Genomic DNA, 25,521 nt, shown 5'->3' with positions numbered 1-25,521 from the left:
AAGCTGGGATTTGAGAAGGGAAAATATGAACGGGTGGTATTCGAGCTGACATTAGTTAACTTCTGTATCACTTGTATTTTAACTTGGAAGATTTCATTGTATTTTAATAATTTTTTTGTGCTGCTTTTTTTCTGGAGCTTTTATTTCTCTAATGCATGTGTTTTCACACACTAAAGCAAAGCAGATGCACTTCAGCATGGGCTGAGGGAGTCAAACCAGATACAAAGGAAGTGTATCCCAAACAAGTTTTCTCACTTGAAGAAACACAGAAAATTTGTTTTCAGATTGTATCTTTGGGGGGGGGGTGTCTGTAGGATAGGAGATCAGCTTATGCATTTATTGATTGGCACATTCACAGTTTGAGGCAATTGTCAATCACATAAGACTTCAAATAAATATGCAGCGATGAATAATTCTGTAGAAATCGCAGTGGTGAAGTTAGCCTTGTGCACAAAAGCTGGCGAGGTTCAGCTCTGCAAGAATTGGGCACGCAGATCACAGTGAGTTTTGCTGGGATCTGAATGCTTCACGTCTTTACGCTCCAAAAGAGTTCTGGCTTTGAACTCCATAAATGTACGTTTGGAGAAAGCGCAGTGGTCAGAGCAGGCTTCTTCACAAGAACAATATGTTTTGGCTGAATAAGTGCTTGCTCTACTCTTTTACAGATCCTTGTTTTGATTTATATCTTAGATGTTTTTGTTTGTCTTCTCAGACAAAACTGTATTTTTTTTTTATGAATGTTTTGAATCTAGCTATAAAGGACAGCAGATAAAACCACTCAGTGATCCAAAAAAAAGAGTAATTGGCTTATTTACTCAAAATCTGGGTTCTTTTACGCTGAGTTATGCAAAATTGCCACAACAGGTTTTGTTAGTATTTGAATCTAGGGTCATATTTTATGGCTAGACATTAAGGAAATTGGACAAAAGATGTAGGTCAAACAGTATAATTAAAAATACAGACCATCAAATTGTATCCAACAATAGCTCACTTTCCTGCTGCTAATGAAATATGCTAGTACAAATTAATGGCTTGTTACTTAAGCCTGCTGGAAAGACTTTGTCCTAGTACAAAAGGCATTCAGTTAGAGCATGTGTGTTACAATCCTCTAACCAGCAAAGCTGGAGGTTGGACATAGCTATAAATCCAGTGTGTTCTGGGAATAGAAGCTGGCAAAAACACTCCCAGCAAAATAATCAGGGCAGGATCTCACTGGGATTTGGATACTGGCTAATGTAACTAAGTGCAGATGGTTATGTGGACCAAAAGACATTCCCAGAATAAGAATACCGTACAAACACACGATGATTTGTATAGCAGAAAAAAAGCAGGGAAGTGGGGATAATAAAGCATATGCTTTTATTTCTGATGAAGGATTTTCTGGTTTCCTCAGCTTGCCTGCACTGAGGTGGGCAAGGCTACCTCTGCCGTATCCTCTGCTGGGGCCTGTTGAAGGTTCTGCACGTCGCGTGGGTTGTGGCTCTGGTGCTTACCTGAAGGTCTCCACGGGCTCCCTGTGTGGGTCCCATAGTCTCTCTTCCATCAGCAGAGAGAAGCATGTGTTTCTGAAAGTGTTACCCTAAGGTAACAGCTTAAACAAGTCAGATGAATCTTATCCCAAATTCCTGGTTCTCTCTACTGATTACAAAGGGAGTCTGGTGTGATCGGTGAGCTTAAATGGAGCTATTTATCCTGTACAAAGAGTTTGGCCAGATAAATGCTGATGAAATGTGGAGCTCTTGCCTTGGATTCCTGGGGATCCTCGGTTAGCTCTTCAAAATCTTCAAAAGTACGGGGTAAGTCCTGGGCTGCTGACAGCCTGGGAATCCTGTGCATTGTCCTGCATACAACCATTTTAACTCCTGGTTTTGTGTCAGCCTCTTGTGCATTGGCCTAAATGTGGGTGCCTGTCCTGAGAACACGCTTACCGTAACTTCCCCATGATGAGTAGCCTCCCTGATCCCAAACTAGGAAGAGCGGGGCTCAGTGCTCTGTGCTTCAAGAAGACAGACTACTATAGAGTTTTGTTTTGCTGGTACTTAAGATGACTTCTTTTTGCAACCTGAGTTTATTTACGGGCAGCTTTACTATTTCGCCAAAAATTTTGCTTTATACCTGGAAATGGTAATTCATATTCCCATGGTGTCACTCTGCTACCCTAACTTTACTTCCATGTTCTCAAAAACCTGAGCTAAATAATTCCCATTAGTTTTACAGCCATACCTGAATTATTTTTATCTGAACTCCACTGCCTGCATAGTGGCATCTTTTCTTTTCTCTTGGTTCCTCCCTACTCATATAGCTAAAGAACTGCCTACTCTTTATTTTCCTTAACAATTTTTAATGTAACTGGTATTGCTTGCTTTAGATCTAGACTTTCCAGTCCTCTGATTTTTAAATTTTTTTTTCCCCTCTGTGCCTACTCTTGGTGACTTTTTGGTGGGCTCCACTATCCTTACTTACAAAGTATTCCCCCTGTTTTTATTTTGCAGGCAAGTTCCAGTTAGCTTTTTACCATTGCTTTAAAGATTCTCCAGCTTCTTCAATGTTAAAATCCTTGAGGCATTAGTTGCATGAGTTTTCTAATTACTTTTAGTAATTTCTCTAAATTAGCTCTTTTGGACTGTAACACTTTGCATACATGTCTGTTTTTATTCTTCCATTCTAACCCAGATCATGATCACTTCTCTAATGTTCTCACCACTTACCACAACTGTCTGAAATACCATCTCGGTTCAGTCAGTAATTGAAGACATGTGTAGAGCATGGCAGGTTTAGGGTTTTTTAGTACTAATCTAATAAAAATCTTTATCTTCATTCCCCAAAGTAAGTAAATCTAATGTAAATAGATTCCCTTTGACCTTTTACCTGTGCTAGCCATTCATAAATGCCAATCCATTAAAATACCAGACTATCCCATCACCTTTACCATAAATTCAGTCTTTCCAAAGCATCTCATACCCTGCTGTCAAGGTGTGGTTGCTATTCTACCTTGTTTATATTATGCTTATAGCGTCAGGTTTCATATCTTGCGTCACTAGTTCAAAGTCTAACCTAGGCATCTGTTTGTAGCGTATGAATATACTGGCTGCTCTTCATTGATTTCACCCAGATCCCTGGCTGGGTTTGGTAAAATCTTTTAGTCTGATTTTTTAGGTAACATTTCCTTTCTAATTTTAGTCTTCCTGACCCCTGGTGTTTCTTTTACTTTAATTTACTTTATTTTCTTTTACTTGAATTTCCTCTTTTCTCAGCTGCGAAATTCAGCTGCAGAGATACAAGCTCTCTGATTCCTTCCCACAGTTGCTTTCTTTTCAGCTCTTATTATCAGCAAGGGCCGTACCATAACAAGAGACAAGGATTTGCCCAAGACCTTGGGATACCATCAACTAAGACGAGCCCCCGTAAGGTACGTCCTGCACTGCTGTATTCAGCCTCTTGACCATGTCCTGTGTTTGTCAAGTCAGACCTGTGGCTGGACCAACAGCTGTTATGTTTCAATGGTCTCTCATGAAAGAAAAAAGGAGAAACTATGTTCCCAGAGCAGCCAAACAGATTCTGCAAAGCACTGAGAAACAGATGCTACAGATGGTTGCTCTGTCATTGATTACAAATGAGGTCACCTCTGTCTTGTCCCCAAGAAAGAAACCCCAAATCTTTCTGCAATGACTTGCTTCATCCTTAGAAAGACAATTTCCTCTTTTTTTTTCTTTGCTTTCTAATTCATTATGCCCCTCACTGACAAGTGAATAGAATAATTGTAATTCCAGATGTTGGGAAGAGAGCACGGCTACTTTAGAAATTCTCACAAAGCAAGTATTTCCCATTAGAATGGAGTGAGTTTGGTATTAGTGGATTATTTGCAGACAGTACATTTGTCAAAAAAGTGGCATTTCTTGCAAATTCTTTCATTCCTTGTATTCTAGTCAACTCCAAGTAATAGTTTCAAGTGAGAAAAATGGGGAGAAAATAGATTTTGAATGTCAGTGTATTTTGTTTTGGAAAAAATGAAAGAAAAAGTTTCAATTGTCCTTATGTAAAATGTTTTCTTCAGCACATCACATTTAATGTTTAATTATGTAAAATTTCTGAAGTGTCCGAAAGAAACTGGGTGAAGGAGGGAGAAGATGGCTTTTGTTAGTGGGGTGCAGGAGGATACTTGAAAATTTTTGACCCAAACCACTTTTTCTCTTATTTTCCTTAGCCTGGCAATCAAAATGGGAAAAATCACATTCACCCAGTTCTGTTTCTGATATTAAAAGAAAAGTCTTCTTGTTAAAGGAGATGATGAATAAACAATTCTCTGATAAGTTGCTACATATTATATATTGTCTATATAGGAATGGGAATTTGTGGGTTTTTAGATGGACACTTTTTCTGGTCCAGAGTTCACAAATGATTTGCTCTTGAGAAAGGAGCTTCTTCTCGATGTCTTTGTCTTTTGGTCTGCCAAAGTGAAATAGGCAAAATGGATGAAGTATACCATATCTCTTCTTCTGAGAAGGTCCAGCAGCTGGAACAAGAACTAGCAGCACAGCTGGCAGAGCTGAAGGCAGAAATTGAAGACGACAGGATACTCCAGGGAATACCGAGTAAGGCATACAGGTAACAAGAATTTCCTGGGGAATGAGGGAGAGAGTGAGATTATAGTAATGCATCGTATCTTTTTGGGTTTTTTCTTTTTTGGTCGTGATACAAAAGTCATGTGTCTATATAACTGTTCGATTTCGAGACCTGAATACACTCATGGGAGCCAGGAATAGCAGCTTTTTCATTGTGTGTCTACCACAGAATTATGGTTGAAATGAAAAAGAATGTTGAAACATAAACTAAATTGATTTCATGTATGTATCACAAACAAAACTTTAAATCTCCCTAGCATGTCAAGTATTTCTCTCTTACAGTGAAGAGGAAGTAGCTTCAAACGTAATGCTGGGATGTATAAACAGAATAATGGCCACATATAAAACAGCTGCTCTTACTTTCCTCAGTGATGAGGAGATGCAAGCTATGGCAATGCACCCAGGTTTGGCATTATGTTTCAAGGAAGCTTTAGACCACCTGGAGAATATTTGGAGGAAAACAGGGGTCAAGAAGACTTGACTAGGACACTTGAGACAAAAAGGAACTGGACTTACATCTCCGCTCCATTTTCTCTAAGTTGTAAGTCTTCAGACACATGGGAGATTGCTGTAAAGACAAAGGGAATAAACTTCTGTTTTCACTTATGAATAGGACAGAAAATCATGGGCTAAAATTCAAACTTTCCAGCGATTGTGTTAATTCAACACTAGTATCTGGACTAGGAGGTTGCTGACCATCCTGGATTGGACGTCCTTAAGAAGAGGATAGACAAACGTCTTTAGGAAACAGATTTACTTTTCCTTGCCTTAGAGCAGTGGAAGTGGTAGGCGATCACAAAACCTCTCCCGCTCCTACCTCTTTAGGGCTCTAAAGTGTTCCATCAGAGTTTCCTGTGTATTGCTTTTGGACAAGACTTGGGAGCCTTTTTTTTTTAGTGGTCCAGTTGTCACCTATTTTTTTAATTTGCATGCATTCATTTTATTCAGTTAAATAAGAATTTTGTAATGTGTGCTTGCTGTTAGTATATGGATGCATGAGAATTAAAAAATAGTTCTCCTCCAGAGGTTTTCTCAACCCCTCCTTCTGTGATATGGACATACTAGGAAAGGAGTTGTCTAAACTGTCAAGGATGCTTGTCACGGAGCTCCAATGCGTACTTGTGAATTGAAATATGTGCCCATAGAACTGACAAGCATCCAGATGGACTTTTTAAGGGCTTTGACCAAAAAATGGAGGTGGAAGAAAACAGTTTTCCAAAAAATGTCTGCAAATTAAATAAATTCCGTTCCTTTAATGTAGGGTTCTCATACCATTAAATTTGCTTACCGTTAACTTCACCATCTGAGTCGTGTTGTGCCTGAAAAACGTTTGGTTTATACCAGCTGGTATGTAACATCCTGTTGAGCTTTTTTTTTTTTCTGCAGTTCTGTTCCAATTCCAAAAGATGCATCTTATTTCAGAAAAGAAAGGGAGGTAATACTAAAGAAAGGCTTACAGGTAGGTAGCTATAATATACACTGCCTTGAAAGAAAATCTCTTTGCTCTTTACCAAGTAGTAACTGAAAATTAAAATCAGAGAAAGGGATATGTTTTCTGGAACCTGGGCCTGTAAAGACAGAATGGGAAGGGTTGTAATGTTGTTTGCACATTAACCTTTCTTTTATTTGACTAATAATGTGGACCTGGCTCTGCAGCATTTGTTTATGGGACAAATACCAATTAGATTCAAAGCCTAAACATTTTTATGTATTTACCACTTTTTTTTGTTGTGGTTTTTTGTTGGGTTTTTTTTTTTTAGTATCCTGAAAAAGAGATCTATTCACCTTGTGCTCCTTTTGCAGGTGGCAGAAGCAAAACCTCTTGTTATTCCGGCTGATGCCATGCAGAGGGAGTTCGAGAGCTGCTGGAGAAGGGAGCACACAGCAGCAAACTTGCCTCTGCTGCTGCACCAGGTGGGGCTCCCGCTTGCTGCCAAGAGCCAGGAGCTTTCCTCTGGCCCAGCAGGTTGCACTGTGCACATTTGAAAAAATAAAAACTCCCTCCTGAAAACTGGCACGAAAATGTTAGTGCTGGCAGTTTCCTTGTACGATGTGAAAATTTCCTCTTCTGTTTCTTTAAAGGGCAGGAATCTAAGCCAGGTCAGATGGGCTTGGGACAAAGTTTTCCCAGTTTCCTGGTGCTTTTGTGCTGTTCCAGTATGTCTGTGTTGTGGGTTATTTTTATTTTCATTTTTAAAGTGGTGTTCAAATTTCTAGGTCCAGTGGACTGAATTATGTCATTTCCCTTCAATTAACTCCTTTTTTTCATTCCCACTATAATACTTCCACTGGGACAACTTAGGGGGAGTACCCTTCATGGATAAATATAACAGCACAGTGGTCTTTGATGACTGATTAGTGGTTGTTTTGATGTTATTCTCTGATGCTAATGAAGATGTATACACTGCTTAAGTTTCCTATAATGTTAAGCTGCCGTTGTTTACAAATGCGTGATTTGTCGGTTAATTCTGATTTTATTCTAGTTTTTTACAGACAGAATTACTCAGCTAGTCCAGAGTAAATATTTGCACATGCTTAGATGGAAGAGATTTTGTACACACAGCAGTGTTATTGAGCAGCTTTATCCTCTCTATCAGGTAGGAACCAAAACTTAGGATCTAGCATGTATATGTCTAGCACGGTAGCCATTCATGAAAATCGAAGTGTTAACAATGGCTTTTTTTTTTTTCCCACCCATAATAAAAAGCTATTAACCTTAAGGGTAATTTATCTCTGTAATTTGCCTCTGGGCATTCAGTCTAAGCTATCTGCTAATGGTCAGTATGAGCTGCTCAGAGAGATGCACTATTTGGACTGAAATTCCCTTTTCCTCATTGGGTTGGAAATACCATTCGTAAGCATTTAGGAGGAAACAAACCTTTAAGATTACTCTCAAACTAGAATTGCTTATTCAGTGGAAATGCAATGGCCTTCTAGCTAATGGGAGTAAAAGATGCAGAAATGCAAAAATGACAGTGTCTGTTTTATATACGTAAACAGAAGCGAATTAGTCACATCATGGAGGAGTACAATGATGCAGTTCAGAGGGCTGCAAGACTTTCAGTGGCAAAGGAAAGTTTCCTGACAGGAAAGACAAATCCAGTGAATGTAGTGACACAGGAAGATCTGATGATTTACACCCAGTGATTAGTGTGTCACCTACACTCTCTGAAGGGCATTCACCGTTTTCTCCAGGTAAGATGAGCATTTTTTTGAACAGTGAAATACGATTATGAAACATTCAAGACTTGGATAAGAAAGTAAACTGAGGAAGATCAAATTCAATATAAAAGGAATTTAGAGGTTTGTAGATAATGAGCTAGACTGCATACAAATGACTTTCAATTCTTTTAGCAGACTGATTTTATTAGAAAGGAAATAGTACAACGCTAAAGCCAAATTTAGGTAAGTGGAATAATGAGCTCCCTGGGTGCAGTGTAGATAGTGTTGGGCTGCTTGGATTTGAGGAGATCCGGGATGAGAAAGAGAAAGCTTGGAGAGCCTTTTTTTCTGTATTATTACTGTGATGATATTTTAATAGAGCAGACATTATCAAGGGGCTGAGTCATCTCAGTGAATAGTCTAGACTTGGGGAGCATTTTTTTGTTTGTCACCTTTTGAAAACAGATCTGAATACTTCCTTGTTTTATCTTGTTTCTTTAATGATTTTATTATATAAGTGCTATAAGTCATTGACAGTGAATAAATTTCTGGAATTATACACAACGGATAACTATGGTTTGTTTTTTATCTTTTGTATTTTATTACTAAATTTGCAACTGAATAGTTTGTATGCTTTCTAAGTGACTGAGAATAACAACAGATATGTTTTTATCTCTAGGTTCTCCAGCATTTGCCTCTTTCCCACAGAATAAATGTGGCTGACAAGAAATGTCCTGATGTGGTCTAAGACAAATGGGACAAATTAAGAAGTCCTTTTGACAAGAATTCAGATATTTTTAATATTGATGTGTTTCCCTGTTCAAGAGTTTTAAGAAAAAATGGTGAGAAATTATTGGCTTTCCTTTAAAACCACAAGGCCATAATGCATTTGTTGATGTATATATTCTTTGAGAAAGGTCAGCAGTGCAAATGTTGACATCCTTGGTTTGTATGCTTGAAAAATTCCGAGTGTGGCTTTTAAAGTCAGCAAAAATCCTGGAAATCTGGTGTCCAAATTCCAGAGTGTGGAGCCCTGAATCTGTGTTGGTCAGTCCTCTGGCCTTACTGTGCCCCGGGCTGCAGAAACAGGCGGTTCAGAAGGATCCTTGTGGGATCAACTCAGTGGAGAATCCAGGATTTTGTCCCAATTATGCCAAACCCTGAAACTCACCCTTCCAACTTTCTCCAAAAATATTACTTAAAATATTTCTGTGGGTGGCCTGTTTCTGGAGAAACTAAGAGAAGAAAGCTATTGTTTTAAGACTAATACTGGAGTATCTCTAAAGAAATGTCCTTGTGGTTGTTTTCAAGTTCTCTTTCCTTTTGAAGCAAGGGAGGGAGTGATGTTGCTTATGTAGAGTTACCTATGTGAATGGTACTTAGCAAGCAAGGCAGCATTCCTCTCCAAGAGTGTTTAAACCCCGTGATTTAACCCATGCTTTTACAGACAGAGTGGGAACAGTGTGGAACTGGGGGAGTTCACAGGATTGTCTCTGGAAAAGCACAACCCCTCTCTCCTGGGGACAAGGCAGGGTGTACGCCTTCTCCTTGCAGTCGGGAAATGGGCTGGCCAGGGTGGAGGAACGAAAAGGGGCTGTGACTTGTCCTCCACATCTTCTTTCTCCACTGAAGACCTCTACCACAAGCGGTGTACCTGTGGGTCTGCACAGGGGAGCAGGGCACAGCCCTGGCCTGGAGTAGCACTGTTCAACCAGTGGCAACTGATGGAGAAGAGTGCTATGGAAAGTGCGGATTTACCTGGGACAGGTAAGGGGCCTTTAGCCCTTAGTGGTCTAACTAAGCTCTGACTGGTCTAACTGGCTGTGTTGGTGCAGCCCTCTTTCACTCTGTAGGCCCATAGGGGTCCCATGGCGGGGAGGCGTGTCAGACTTGCCCCAGGAGTACAACACTACCAGTGTTAAGGAGTGGGGAGAGGAGGGTTAAACTCTTCTCTCCAAATGGAGCCCCTTGAGCAGGCCATGTTTCTCTCACATGAGTGGGATAGGAGAAGGAGGAATGATCCATGATCTCCCATACAGTGGACTAATAATGTATGGAGAAGGGCACAAGACCCCCAATATGTTATAGAGTTCACCTGAGCCATTCATTTTGCCATGTGGTAGACACTTATTGGTATTAAAAAGCAACTCAGAAGTGCTCTAGCTCGTTTTGATCTTCAATATCTAGTTATCTAATATTTGAGGAACAGTATCATATTACCATCATAAGCTTCATTCATCTGCTGTCTAGATCATAGATGAAAAAACAGAATGATTAAACAAGACATTAAAACCAAAGCTGAAGTAAAGCATGGAATAGAGACGCAGATGGCCCTTTATTGCTGAGACAGTGAGATAATAAATTAGATTAGATGTAGTTCCACTAAACCCCAAGAGTTCTGCTGAACTTTAGCAACCTGTAACTTGCCTATTAGGATATTTGTGTGTATCAGCAGTACCCACCAGTACTGGGTAAAGGAGAATCAGTTGACACTTTGGGAAAGTAGTAGCAGAAAAAGTGCTGATGTTTGTTATGGCTTGGCCTAAGGCAAAAACGAACCAACCAAACAAACAAACCCCCAGTGTTAAATATATCTGTCAAAGAGCTGAAAAAAGAGAAGAAAATATAACAAAACTTACAGGAACACAGTAGTTTTGGCTCTTCAAGGATGAAGGAATACTGATATCCTTCAAAGCCTTGAGCAAGCTTGAGATGAGGTAAAGAAGGAGGAGAAAACATTTCAGTTCTTCTAAAAATGGGCACTATGTTGCTCAACACTGCTACCAGGCCAAAATCAGCCATTCCCAATACACCCTTGTTTCAGAAGTTTGTGATAGCAGCATCAGGCCAGAATCAGATACTGGAGGAGTGATAACCCTGAAATAGTAACATACTCGAAGTTCTTGTGGCATGTGAAGATTTGGGAGGAGTGTGTGTGAGAAGAATGTTGTACACCCCTGAACCAGGACTCTGTTCAGGCAGTAGGATTTGTTAGTTGGCATCCTGTTCATGCTAGAAGATAGGCACTCCTCCAAGGACCATGGAGGTACTCTGACCTGCAATAGCTGTTAGTCTTTCCGCATCTGGCAGAAGGCCTTTTCTTAAAAGAAAAATGAAAATAATAAAAATCTGTAAGGTGTGGATTCCCCCCTCCCACCACATTCCATTTTCTGACGTATTTCTGATTCAGGACAAAAAAAAGGGGAATTACATCATTGTGTGGATGCAAAGCAAAGGACATGGACAGCATTGCTTACAGTCATCTTACAGTCATGTCACTTTAAGTGTTGATGTTCTCCAGCTGGTCTGATTATGGCTTTTTGCAGAATCCTGCCACAAGGACAGTGGATTCACTTTGCCCCAGCACAGCACTAAAACCGAGGAGCTGAAACCTCAGCTCCAGCTTCTACTTTCTCAATTTGGTATTGGCTACAACCTTAAGGATCTCAAGAACTCCACTGATGAGATGGAACTCTTTTCCCTGGTAACCGAAACGTACTTCTAAATATTAAAAAAAAAAAAAAAAGAGTCTTTTAAAGTGTGGAAGGAAGTTCCATTTATTATAAGTCAGTGTTTTGCATCACGGAAAAAAAAGATTGTGGGTGTTTTTGATCTTGACAGGAAGCAGCAGGAAGGCCCGGCTCACTCTCACTAAGCTATAGTAATTGCTGACATTTCTGTTTTCAGTATCATGGCCCCGAGTCCATACCTTTTTTCTCCCAACTCTCGCTCGTGCTTTTTGTGCGTTTTCCTCGAGTTTTCCTGCCCTTGTTTGGTGCCTCCCCGAGCTGTGGTACTTCCACTAGAGGTCGGCTGTGACACACCATCACCCAGGACCTCACCGAGCCTCCCCAGCTCAGGGGTTACCAGCAGAAAAACGCTGGTTTTCGTCTTTTCTGACATTGAAAAGGCAAAACCAAATGAAAATCTCCACCATGTGTCCAAGGTCAAAAAGAGCTGCATAGCTGTTAAACAGAAATAACATACTGCTTTTAAATACATGGCTTGCCTTACAAATGGCACCTTGTATGAGAACAGGTGGTATAGCTGAAAAGGACAAAGGTTGGGTTGCATAAACTGGTCTGTAAGTCTCTCATCAAATTAACATTTGACTAGTCCAGCTGAACTCACTGAAATATCCGAGATAAGCACAAGCAGACATGTTTACACAACTAGGCAATGATGTAAATTACCTTCATTGTAGGCTGCCAGTAGCTTACTCATTTTTGAACAGGATTTTCAAAGTACACCTTCTAGGCTAATGCTATTCCTACTGAAGCCAGTGATAATAAATTTGCCATTGATTTTGACTGAAAGACAGTAAGTGCTTTTGAAAATCCTGGTCTTCTTTTTGGAGGCTCCAGAGTTAACAGCAGAGAGTTTCATTGTGGCTGTTGGAAAGGACAGAAAACACAGGATCAGAATGTCTCCTTTGCCACTTTATCACCCCATTTATTTATTTATTTTGGGTGATAATATGCAGTATTACCTTGCTGTAGGATTTAATATCCAGCTTGGGCAATTTATAACAGCACCATCTCCTCTTATGCTTTAGGTTGTCCGAAAATTTAGAAGCGTCTTCTGCAAAGAGCAGACAATGAGAACGTTTCCAGTTTATGACGCAGAGGTTTCTAGGTCAGAGAACTGGGGCATGCTAGATTTGGCCAGGGCTTTGAAAAAAAGAGCCAACTGGATCCCTTTTTTAAAGGTAATTATGAGGAACTTTGCTTTTTCACTTCTGTTAGTCCTACCAGTCTTCAGGATGTAGCAGGATACATTTCAGCAATTAAAGTCTAAAATGTTTCTTTTGACAAATAGAGGGGTGATTTTTTTTCATAATTCAGGCCTTATCAAACTACTATATTTCTGTATAGTCAAGAGCACCTTTTCGTATCTGTTGAAAATAAAAAGTGAATGTATTGCACTTTTCTTACTAAATATTGCCTTCTATACCAAAAGCATTCATAAATTTTGTGGTTACTTTTATGTTGACCAGATTAAGCCTAAAGTGGATCCCTGGCAGCAAAAGCTTTTGATAAAACTGAAACAATGGAAAAAAGTGGATAAACTGATGGACCTTCATTTAAAATGTGTAAAGGTAATATAATTTAAAGTTAATTAATTTAAAGGATTTTAATTTCTTTATCGGACACTTCCAGGGAAATTGAAATGTCTAGAGAAAGGTTGCTTCAGGTTTATGTATCATGTGTATATGCCAGAATTCATTAAAGACTCATTACTAAGGTGCGATAGAAATATTTTTCCACCTCTTTTTCAGTTCAGTGGTTTCAAAAGGCAGCTTGAACACTTGCATAAATATTCAAAAGCTCTGAAGTTCACCTAAGTCAGGTCAAAATCAGCCCTGGAATTTGTGTCAAAGGGATTGCTCAGAACAGCTTTCTTTTAATGTGACCAAGGTTCAGACCTGTGCTCAAAAACCAAGTCAAAAGACTCCTATAGAGAAGTACAAGTCTCAAACTTGCTAGGGCACAATGTACAGACTGTCTGTGCCCCAGTGTGAGGTTACTGAATATTTCTCTATTTTGGTTCTAGCTTCACAGGTTCTCTTGATTCTGGTGATACATTGCCATTTTTGGCCGTTTTGAGGATGTCCTGCAGGAGAAACTCTGCCATCCAGCCTCCCTGGAGAAATGGCAACGTGCATTCACAGATCAGGCCTGCTTTGCATCCACAATGAGCCTGAGGCACCCCTAAGTCCTCACATCATTGTCTTGCAAATAGTGGTCATCTGTGAAGAGTAGTATTCCTTTGTCCTAATTGCATCTCATTCACTGAATGTACTTTGCAGGTCTGACTTGCGTATTCCCAGTAAGCTCTGCTCATTCATGCCACCTGCAAATGTGTGGATGAGCTGCAGGGCATGATAGGCTGGTCAGGTGTACTGGGGTCTTGCCACATTTTTCCAGTGAAATTTTAGCAGGTCTGGTATCCTCATCTGTAAAACTGGTCTAACAGTTCTCTGCTTCTCAAGGATGAGGAGAACTAATGCAACTAATTGAGATGGTGAACTGCTCCTATAGGACTGGATCTGTGTAAGTATCTCAGACACCAAAACTGCTCTGGTTATCAGAGGGTGAGATTGCTGCCTCTTATCCCCCAGCAGAGCCTGAAGCACTATGAACAATAAGGACACTTTGTAGTTCAGCTCCCAGTTTTACGCAGGATCCAGAAAATAATTCCCTTCTCTGAAGCTATGGAGTCGTCGTACCCCTATGTGCCCTCTTCTGTCAATAATCTCATTCCTGCCAAATGGAAAGTCCTTGGTGAGCTGTCTCTTTCTTCCTTTAGTACCGAGTGGTGTTGGGTACACCAGAGCAGCCTAAGCCATGTGTCCAGCTTATGTGTCACCAGGTTCCTTGGTCTTCTCTCACCAAGGAACCACTGCTGCAGTCCATCCAAATAGCAGTGTCCTTAGGCTTGGAGGTCCCCTGCTGTCTAGAAAGCGGGTAATGGGCTGTCGCAGAGCCCCAAATGATGATGTGTATGGCTCAAGTTGTGGGAAAGCCTTGATTTGACAGCCTTGTGGGGGCTGCTGCCTTCCTCGGGGATGCTAGCTGGAGAGGGTAGGAGGAGGCTTTCCATCTGCATGGGGACTGTGGATGGCATGGGGCAGAACAGGGGGGAGGGTGTTAAAAAAGCAACCAAAACAACATGAAATCACCCAGAAACAGGCAGAAGCAGACAGTGCCAGTTCAGCAGGGTAGAGCCCTCGGTGCTCTGTTGTAGCCATGGACTGCATGTGGGGATGGTGGCTGCTCTTCTCTCCAGCTGTCCCAGGATTGCTTAGGATCCCATCAGCCTCCTGTATACTCTTTAGGTGGCTACTTGCTTTGCCTACACTTGAAGCCGACCTGTGTGAAACGGCGACAGGGAGCCCTAGTAAGCAGCTTCTGTTGGGCTGAAGGCAGGAAGATGATAAGGCTGTGCTGGAGCAAACTGCCCTGTGGCTTGGGAAAGGGAAAATGGAGGCTCCTGGCTTCCCAACCTGCTCAAGCCTTCTCCAAGCCTCTTCCCACTGCCTGGCTTCTGATTTTGTGTTTCAGTATCTAACAAGCCTGAAAAGAAATTTAACTCTAAGGGAACAAAGGTGCTTGGCAATGGAACACGGGATGGTAATGGTGTTTAGTAGAGAAGCAGTAGCGGATCAGAAGGCGTTGACATCCATCCAGTAAGAAAGTGAATGAAGGAAATGCTTGGGAAATGAATAGAAAAATAATTTCAATAGGGTTTTATATTTAATTTACATTTTTATTAAAGGCTGCTTTCTCCCTGCCCCTGCTCCCCTTTTAATGGTTTTTTTTTTTCCTCCTGTGTTAAGCAAGGGTCCATTTGTTTTGACTTTTCAGCATCTTTGTTCAAAAAAGATGATAAAGATGAGTCCTATAAAGCTCCTGATTTTAATCCCCTTAGAATTCCTGTCAATGCTTTGCTAGAATTCATAGCAACGGAATTTTACTGATGCCAATAATTGCTAAAGCATGACCATGTTCTTCAAATTCTACTTCTGATACAAGTGGCAATTAAAAAAAGTACTGCAACATTAGATATGTATTTTTAAAATTACTTTTTTACTACTAATAATTTCGTTTAACCTGGTTTTTTGGCTGTATATATTTGTATAGTAGTCTGTATATATTTGGTCTCCCTGGTTCCCATTTAACATTCATTATTTACTTTCATGGATCTCACAAAGCATTGGAGAGAGAACTGTTTTAAATTGCAGAAACCAGAAAGTGGATTTGTAGACTTTGCAGTGGAAGTTGGCTTTACAATATTTTAAATAATTGAATGGATTTGATTTTGAGGATACTCGTAGAGAGGTTTGCCATTTACAGTCTCCTTTTTTTATTTAGGACTGAAATAAGCTTTCTTTTATGATCCCTGTTTTCAGAACTTTTACCCATGCCAGATATTTCACAAAGAAACCATTCTTTCAAATCTTGCCACAGCATGTAATTTTTCTGGAAAGCTCGAGCAAAAGCTGTCATCACCGCTAACGAAAGTAAAAATGGCTCTGCAGCTCACTGAGACAATGAAGAAAAGATAATTCCCCTTGTTTTATCCATAGTGGCTTGCTCACCAAATATGATATGTTTGGGTTTTGGTCAAGAAACATGTACACCTCCTTAAGGGTGAAGGGTAACAGGAAAGGAAAGAGGGATTATCCAGTAGTCCCTCCCCTCCATAAATCTCAGTTAGAAAAAAACTTCTTTTGCGTTCTTTCTTACCTGGTGCATTCCCTCCATATGCTGTGACAGGCAAATCTGTTTCTGCATTTTCACCTTGGAGAAGGTGCAGCAGACAACTTTCCCAAATAAAGGAGAAGCAGTAACGAGTGGTGCTGCAGAGGCTCCCTCACTAGGTGCCCTGAATTGACCCAGACTCCCTGCGGGATGGGGGCTGGCACGCTGACTCATTTGCCTTGTGAATCTTTTGTCTGTATTTCGTGTGGTTTGAAACAAGGTCTCTGACATGGAGAGGGTGATGGAGGGTCTGCAGGAACACGTGGCAGTGTTGTTCAAACCACATCCTGCGCGGTCAAGTTCTGATGTTTCTACTCATGCTTCAGGACAGCAGAGCTACAATCACGTCTGGAAGGAGATCTATAAGCTCCACCAGGTACTTAGAAGGGGAAATGATGAACAAAAGTGAATTCACATGTCTAGCAGACCATTGTCAGCTCTGACAGAGGGCTCCTCTAACAGATTTCAGTTTGGATACCAACGTTCCCCTTTTTCACAATTCAGTCTCCTGCTGCTGCTGCAGGACCTGCCCAGCTGCAACGTACGGTTGCATGCCCAAGCTGCATACATGATGTCTTCTCCTGCTTGGGGCTCACTAGCTGCTGTGCAGCCACCAGTCCAGTCATAGCACAAGCAGCGTGAGGTTGCACCGACCTAAAAATAACATGCGTATGTGCTTGTAGCAGAGCTGGGGTGCAAATTTGGCCACAAGAGATAGAAGCGCGCCCAAATGTTTACTGGAGAGTGTGGTATTAGGGAATGGGTTAGCATGTGGGTATGGAGGACAGGGGAGGAAGGTCGGTGGCATGTCTTGGTTATTGGAGGCTGTCCAGCAGCCGAACACCTGTGGACCTGACAGCAGATGCCTGCTCTGTGCAGGGGCAGGTGTGATAGCAAGTTCCTCCTCTCGGGGAGGAAGCGGCATTTGTGGGCATGGCCTCACGGATGTTCAGAAGCTGTGAGAGCAGAAGCTGTGAGAGATCTTCAAGTTTTGTAGAGGAGAAAAAAAACCAAACACAAATGGCCTAACTGGCAAGGTAGTGAATGAGAAATAGGACCTGCCTCGCTGGTATCTGGGGAATTTGTAGTAACTGTGCTGTGCCTTATGTGGCGAGCTCTGTGACTAATCCTCTGAATTTGAAGGTATCCCTTTGAGGAAGATGGCTTTGATTCCCTAGTTCTTTATTGGCCTTCTGACTCAGAAGTTGTTCACAGCTGCTGCTTTCACAAGTATAAAAGCATTACACACAGAACTGTTACATCCCAGAAGTTCCTGTATCTGCAGCCCCGTGTTTCATTTGGTTCACTCTACCGCTGCCTGCCTGCCTGCCCGACCGCAGCAGTGGGCCCTGGTGGCAAGTTAAGAAAGGACTCAACAATGTCCTTGCCCCGCTGTTGTTTTTTTAAAGGGGAAAGGCCTCAGCTAGTGGAGCTGGGTGCAGCCCCAATGTTAATGAGAAGTTCTTGCACCCCTGCTCTTGGCCAGGACCAAGCAGGGCAGCGAGTGATAAAGGAGCAGGGGAAAGGGAACAGAGGGAGAGGGACAGCATTTAGTCTCTCCCCATTCCCTCTTTCCTGCTGATTAATTGGCCCCAAGGCTGATACCAACTCCGTGTTCAAAAATAAACCCACATTTTTCTGTCAGGAAAAGCTCCCACGTGTGAAAACATACAGTTCTTCCTGCCTCAGGCTGACACTGCCCAGGAAATATTTGATTACTTAATGAAAACTTCAGGAAAAAAAACCATTGGGTTGACTCATGCAAGCTACATGATGATTAATGAAAAAAAGGAAAGAAAACATGATTGCACTCTACATCTTCTCTCAAGTGCACTAAGTCCACGACCAGGTTGGGAAAGACTACCTGTCTGGGGGCAAGGCAAGGGACATGACTGATCTCAGCAGCATTAGGTTAATTAAAAACCTAAATTTGAAACAGTCTAGTCATGATGGTATAACAAAGCTAGAATTAGATCCTTCACAAAAGAAATCCCTGTGTTTTTAAAATAAAAATTCAGTTGCTACCTTTTTCTCTCATTTTGCTGGCATTTTTCAGACAGCATTGTCTGTAGCTTTTTAAAGTGGAAATTTTTAGTGGAAATGCTTCATCCCATGCTTAGTCCATATAAGTATTGTGATATTTAAGAGATGTACAACAAATGCTGTTGATTCAGGAAAATATATCTTCATTCTATTTGACCTCACATTATTTTAAGTAATAGAGATTGAAGGACCTAGCTTTCCTAAAATATTAGAAATTAGACCTTTGGAGTCAATGAGGGCAGGAGGAGTGAGGACCATCATGCTTAGTAAGGATAGAGAAATCAGTTAACACATACAATCTATCATTGCAACAATTATGTAAAAAATTCCTTGTTTGACAGTTTGATATCAAGGTTTGTACGTCTTGAAGGAATTTTTGGAGACAACAACACTCAGGTCAAATTGCAAATTTATAGAATAGCCAATGTAGTCCTGAGGTTATCTGTGTCACTTCTATGAATAACTTTGTTAGGATGTCTTATGTTGAGCAGGGTGAATTTGACAAGCACCAATTTGTGAAGATACATTTATACAATTTTCTCTAATCAGAAAAAACTATGCCAAAATCAATGCTATAAACCCCTTAACACACTGAAAAGGGTTACAACTTACACCATCCAAGTTCAAATGAAGTGTTAAAATCAATTGGGATAGAGAAGTGGGTTAAGAGGGCAAATTTTTCTTATGTACTTGATTGTCTGAGGAAATTAATTGGATAACGCCTGGTAAATCACTGTCCATGATGTTCCACAATTAATAAATACTGTGTGACTCATAGTGATCCTCTCATTTACGCTGGTACTAATGCGAGTTTAATTTCACTGATGTTGTTGGACTAACTCCTGATGCACATGAGAAGGCCTCGATGGAGCTGATAACAAGGCAGGTAGAGCTGTTTTCCTGCTTGCTACTCTTCTGCTACTCTTCGTAATACATTGATGAGTGTGCTGGAAAGAAGTGAGGAAAAAAAAAAACAGGTATTGAATTTAATAATTGAATTTAATTTACAGAATGTTAGCTAAACCATTTAATATATGCTTGTGTTGGGGGTGTTGTGTATACATCACAGTAAAATTTTTCTGCAGCCTAGCCTGATGTTACTTCTTTGTTGCCACACTATGATTTTGCCCCATGCTTAGCCTATGAGCTGCCAGAGCCCAGAAATCAGTTTTTCTTTTGTGGCAGGAGGAAAAAGGATGGACTAGGAGGTCAGACATGTCACTAGCCATAGCTGGGTTCAAGTTCTGATGAACCAGGTGTTCTGAATTTCTTTGGAAAATTCCTTGATTTGACCCTTGCTGCGGTCTTGTCTTTGGAATGGGGATAGCTCTTTCATACAGCACAGGGACTCACTCTATGAGGATAAAACACTAAAGACTGGAAGCAATCAAATACTGTGGAGCTATATGCCATGATAATTTCACTGCTGGCTGGATTATGAATCTCATCCAGTATGGCACTTCCTTTCTTTTTCTTTTCCTTTTCTTTTGATAAAGCCTATGCATAAAGCTGTCAAATAAGAATCGTGTGCATACTTACCACACCAATTTTTAACTATGTGTGTTGGAAATAGGAACTAACTACCGAGGATAATAACACAGCTGTGGCTTACAATGGGGAGGATGTAGGAAATCTCAGCTCCAGTAAGCCTCTGGCATCCTTCAGAAAGAAGAATGAAAGCGGGTAAAAAATTGTTTATATGTATATATATGTATGTATATATTTAATAAAACCTGAAAGAAGGAAGAATAATCATATCAAGCTACTGTTTCTCTCTGACAGAAGCAGTAGCACTATCCTTTTTCATTATTCCATACCACAGGTTTCCATGACAGTCAGTCCCATAGGCAGCAGCAGCCTTCTCTTAGACAACAGACATAGCAGAACTGCCTACTTTGGAAAGGTTTAGAAATCTCCTTGAGTTGCAAAAATCTGATTACATTTTTCCTGTCTGGAAAACAGGTATAGTTATACGGGCAGCTTGCAGCTGCTAGGATTAGAAGAGGGCGTATCGACTGCCTATCAGGAGCACGTGGTGAGGAGAGGAGCCTACTTGTCCCTTCTTTTCTTACGTCACCTGGGACTCCGTGAGCTAAAGGTAAAAAACCTCAACGTAAAATCTGCAGAGATGACAGTTCATTTTTTTTTTAAGAGGGGAGCTGTCATCCAACTGAAAACGCAACTGTGCATTTGCTCCGGTTTGTTTCAGCAAGTGTGCCTGGAAATCCTTAACTACTTCAGGTCTGCGGAGAGAAGCCTGACCATCAGTACCGCCGGCCTCTCCTTCAAGGCTGGCCACCTAATTCCCAGTGCAGAAGACACCTCCTGGGTCAGTGCTGCCAAAGGAGGAACTGGTGCTTTTGGTGGCTTGAGTTCACAGCTGTATATTCACTACACGCCAGCGGTCTACAAGGTGAGGTACCACCCAGCCTTTAGTCTCCCAAAATGTGTGCTTCGACAGGACTACCTACTCCAGTTCTCTCTTCCATGCAAGCTATGTTGTGATCAATTGCTGAATCATCTGAGGGATTCAGTGTAGCTTGTTCCTCAGATGTCTCTGAGGAACCCCAGAGAACCACGTGTCTCACCTTAACAGACGAAATACCTGTGTTTACCAGTCGTCTGTAGCAAACCTCTGAGAAACTTCAGACACATAGAAGTATAATGTCAATACTGCCTGCCAGATAAACATTTACTTAGACTGATGCTGCTGGCTGTGCTTAAACTAGGACCTTTGTAAGTGTAGGGTTATCACACAGAGTAGATGTTCCTGAGATATCTGAGGCATTTTGCAATTTATGAAAATTCTTGTTTAAGTAACGACTAATGAATTCTAAAATGTATTATTTAGATTTAGTTTAGGACTTACTGGTTTTTGACCTTGTATGAGGGCATGTGTCTGAAGTGGTATAATTATTACGCTTAAGTTCACAGATTGGAAAAATAATAATTCAAATTAAATTCCTAAGGCCTATCAAACTTTGGTTTCCCCAACTTTTTTTTTGGTAAAAAATACTGAACAGAATCAATACATCAGGCTGAGATTAGTGGTTTGATATTATATAGCATTTTGTCTTTTGAGCTGTAGAATTTCCTTGCAGTTCTGCTACCTAACACTCATCTCAAAGTTCTCATGTAGAAAGCCTGAAGAAGCACGATAGTATTTTAATAGTTTTTCTGACATTTTGAGTTCACATTTATTTGTCATTTACTAAAAACTTGTTTGTTTGGTGTTTCTTTTTCTGAAAAAAAGTACAGAACCAAACGCGGAAGCCACTTCATGGAAGACTTGTTGCTAGAACCAAAAAGGAAGTAGGCTTCCTGCCCCCATTTGTTGCTTATGTGAAGATTTCAACTCCTCCCCCCCCAAAAAAAAACCAAAACCAGAAAAAATTTTTATGTCTCTAAACATAAAAAAATCTAAACCTCTTTGAAATGTGAAATGTGTGGGGAGGACACGGAGTTGATGATATTTTTAAGGTATCTTTACTTTTATTTCTGATATGGACACATTTATCCTTTAAAAATCTAATCAATTAAAATTCCAAAATGAAAATCTACTTGGAACTAGAAAACTGTGATTTTTCCACTTAAGAGATGTGGAACTGAGTGGTCCAGCATCTTCAAATTTTTAAGTCAGAAAAAGTAATTTAAAAGCTTATGTTTTCCAATGGGAGGCGTCAGTTTTGCAGCAAGCAGGCATTGTGACGAACTCTCTTTCTGAACTATGCAAAATATACATTTATTTTCATTCCCTTTTTTTCTGTTGTAGAAGAAATGATGCAAAGATCAATCCTGACCTTCCATCTAAGCACTCTCTGTTCTGACGATTAACTGTGAAATACTTCAGAGACCCCTAAGCAATGAGAGAGATGCTATTTAACAGTGGCCACTCCTTCCCCTGGACTAATACATGGACATGGATATATACACTTGAACTTCAACTAAAGCTTAGATAAATATTTACTAATCCCATTACAGTTTAATTGGCAAGAAATTTAGGAGTAGGGGCAACAGTATTTCCTTAACAACAATTTCTAATGTGGTGGTGGTTTTTTTTTTAATATATTGCACAGACTGTCTCTCAAGAACTGAAACAATAATAAAGCCATTTTACTGGCAAACTAATTGAGACCTATCTAACATACTCTCTGGCTAGTGCTATAAACCCAAAGCATATGGCATTTTTAAAAAAATACTTTTAGCATCCAATCTATGCCCAAAATTGGAGGTGTACCCATGTTATGAATCTCTCCACATTGTAAGCTGTGAGCCCGTGTGAAGGCTCAGCTCACCATGTATCTGAAACTGAGATTCTGAGGCAGCGTTGCACTCTCCCTAGCAGACTGCTTGGGATGGAGATCATCAGAGGCGTGAGTTCCAATAACAGAAGGCCCTGCAAAACAATGCATTACATCACAGAATCACAGAATCACAGAATGGTAGGGGTTGGAAGGGACCTCTGGAGATCATCTAGTCCAACCCCCCTGCCAGAGCAGGGTCACCCAGAGCAGGTTGCACAGGAACGCGTCCAGGCGGGTTTGGAATGTCTCCAGAGACGGAGACTCCACCACCTCTCTGGGCAGCCTGTTCCAGTGCTCTGCCACCCTCAAAGGAAAGAATTAAATAAAACTCTTTTCTGTCCCCTGTTGAGATTCAGCTTGGAAGAAAGTAAATAGAATATATGTAGGTGAATAAATTTTGCTTTATAACCCAAAAGGAATTTGTTAAGCCCCAGTAAACCTGAGCAGAGCTAGAAGAGGAAATACAAAACCTGCAGGCAAAAACCATCACGCATAAATATGCAGTTACTTGATTTGTTGCTATAGACATATAACTGGGTATTAATGTTTTTTATAGGCATAAGTAGTGTTTAGAAGGCTTGGGCAGTCTCTTTAAAATATGACTCCCAAAACAAACACAACAAGGAGAAAGTCTTAATTTCTTTTGGTTTTGTTTTGTAGTCACATGCCCCTTCTGCACAATGCAGGAGTCTTGACTGAGATTTTTAGGAGTGGGACAGACCAGAAATCACCTGAAAAAAATCAAGAGCTTGAAAGTGGAGATATTTCAATGAATGTTCTCTGTAAGGATTTTTAAAAAACAGAACTAAACCCCCTTTCTACCTAGTGTGGTGAAGTCATCTTGTAAAGGCAGATATTAGAAGAGCAAGTGAAAGGAGGAAGTCCCAACACCTTGTGCATCATTATTTGGCACTGAAGTGAGAACAAAGGTGCATTGCATACCAGGAAATAGTAAAAACAAACAGTGGAAAATGAGGAGCTTGTATTTGCTTGCTAGCTTCTTACAAGAAGAACCATTTTTAAAGGCTTCTATGGCTATACCCCTGTACCAAGTACTTATTTACACTGGGAGATTAACTTCTGTAATTATACACCAAGAGATGGATGTACGTAATTCCCTTTGTGACACCCCTAGTCAAGAAACAGAATATTTTGAAAGCTAAGGAAAATTCTGCTGACTGCGGTACTGGATTCTTGCCTGGGGTGTTAACTAGTGACTCACTGCCAAGGTAGATGATTCTCTTTTATAGATGCTGATGTTTTTTTAGAAAGATAAGGTAATTGTTAAACTATTCTATTGAACAAGTGCTGATGTCACAGCAATTTGGGACATCAGTCAATAGGCGTTCCTTTTAATTAGTGCTAAAGTCTTTGTGTGTGCGAACTTATCTCCAAATCTTGCAAGTGTAACTTACCCAAGAAGTTTTTAAAAAATGTTGACTTCATATTTGAATATCAGAATTTGAGCTAAATTGGAAACAGGGAAAAAAGTTTTACCTTAGTTCAAGAGCCAATCTTCTCATTTTGATGCTTCTTGGTGCCTTTTGTGAATTTATATGCCTGAAGGAAAAACGAGGCACAATAGTAATTTCATACAGTTTGTCTTACTCCATGATATTATAAATGAAGCCACAGTGTAGGTGTTACCTGTAAAAAATAATATTTTGGCAATATTTTATTATATTGTTCTTTGCTTGTACCAAAATACCACGTTCCTTGGCCAGGTCCACCCTTAGGTATATTGATTATACAGAATTGCGATCCTTGCAGACCTGACTGCTTGTATCTCTGTGTCTCTTTTTCATGGCATAGGTCCACAGGGCTCAGTTCATGGAATTTGCAGAGGTGGAAAACCATGACGACTTTCACAGTAGTGAAGAAGGTTATATTCACACACAGGACAAGCGAGGGGTTTACATAGTATATGATGTGGCTTTAGAGGACCTGAAGGAGCTTGAGAACCAGCTGCTGCTTGTGGCCAGCCGGTACATTGAGAAAGATAGAAGTAAGATATCTACAGGTCTGTCTACAGGTCCAAAAGACCTGTGATAATTTGGTTTGCCATTTTCAAGGTAGGCTGATCCTATGACTTCTTGAATCATTGCTGTACTTCTGCAAGACCAAGTGCTGACTGGATTTTTTGGACCTTTCTTTATCCTCCTAGTTAGCTAAGTGATGAATGTGTTACACAGACCTAACTGGGCATGTGGAATTGCTTGTCATATGTTGTTAATGTCACAGTTTTGCACTTATTCAGGGTCATAGACATCAAAGTCATCCTGGAGGGGAAAATAACACAGAAGGGACGTTTACTGATATAGTTAAGTAATATAATGAGCAAGCACATCTTCAAGGCACGGAGAGAGAGAGTCAGAAAAGAAAAATGTTAATTGTTTCTGAACGTCTTTTAATTAATGTATTAGATTGCTTTTCTGCAGAACTAGATTTACCTCCCACCACTTCTAAACTTTTCTCAGTTGTAAATAAGTTGCAAAGTATTCGATATTCTAGACTTCCTTTTTTTCTGCTCCTTTTTTTATAGTAAGAACTGAGTCGAGGCAGATTTCTAAAAAGAGCAGCTGTACTTCTGGAATAGTGAGGAAGAAGCAGCTTGTAATTGTAAAAAGTACGGGGGGGGGCCCTTAGAAAACAGTGAGTAAATGGCACAAACACATATGATATTCAGAAAATTGCACAAAATATCTCTTAAATCACTGGAACTACTTTCTGTATTGATAGGATATTTTTGATGTTTAGTGTGCTTCCCTAAAATTTAACGTTCTGATACAGAATGCAGGGCAGAGAGGAGGATTAAGATGACCAAAAACCTTTACAAACTTGTGAATGCCTAAATGCCTGCTAGGACCTCCTTTGAAGTCACCTGAAGGTCTTCATTGTGGACCTTTTTCTGTGGCATCTTTCATATGAGTAGAGGCTGAGAGAGCTGTGACTGTTCTGCCTGGAGAAGGCTCAGGAAGGACCTAATCAGTGTGTATAAATACCTTGTGGGAGGGAACGAAGAAGAGGGAGACAGACTCTTCTCAGCGGTCCCTGCTGACAGGACCAGAGGCACTGGGCACAAGTTGAAACACATGAAATTCCATCTGAACACAAGAAAACACTTTT

The 25,521-nt window shown here is 40.5% G+C and overlaps 1 protein-coding gene across 1 annotated transcript in view; it reads left to right on the top strand.

Annotated features, from left to right (window-relative positions):
* Positions 1-4,468: 4,468 nt before the first annotated feature.
* The window catches only part of LOC141740544 (uncharacterized), a 73,788-nt gene continuing 52,735 nt past the window's right edge, over positions 4,469-25,521 (top strand). Inside the window, 4 exon segments of the mRNA XM_074579370.1 lie at positions 4,469-4,605; positions 20,054-20,189; positions 20,301-20,504; positions 24,208-24,400. Of these exon segments, the coding sequence (XP_074435471.1) occupies positions 4,469-4,605; positions 20,054-20,189; positions 20,301-20,504; positions 24,208-24,400 (670 nt within the window).

This window comes from Larus michahellis, chromosome 3, assembly GCF_964199755.1.
Source record: "Larus michahellis chromosome 3, bLarMic1.1, whole genome shotgun sequence".
NCBI lineage: Eukaryota > Metazoa > Chordata > Aves > Charadriiformes > Laridae > Larus > Larus michahellis.
The sequence above is the reverse complement of the archived record's forward strand: the minus strand, read 5'-3'. Positions and strand labels throughout refer to the sequence as shown.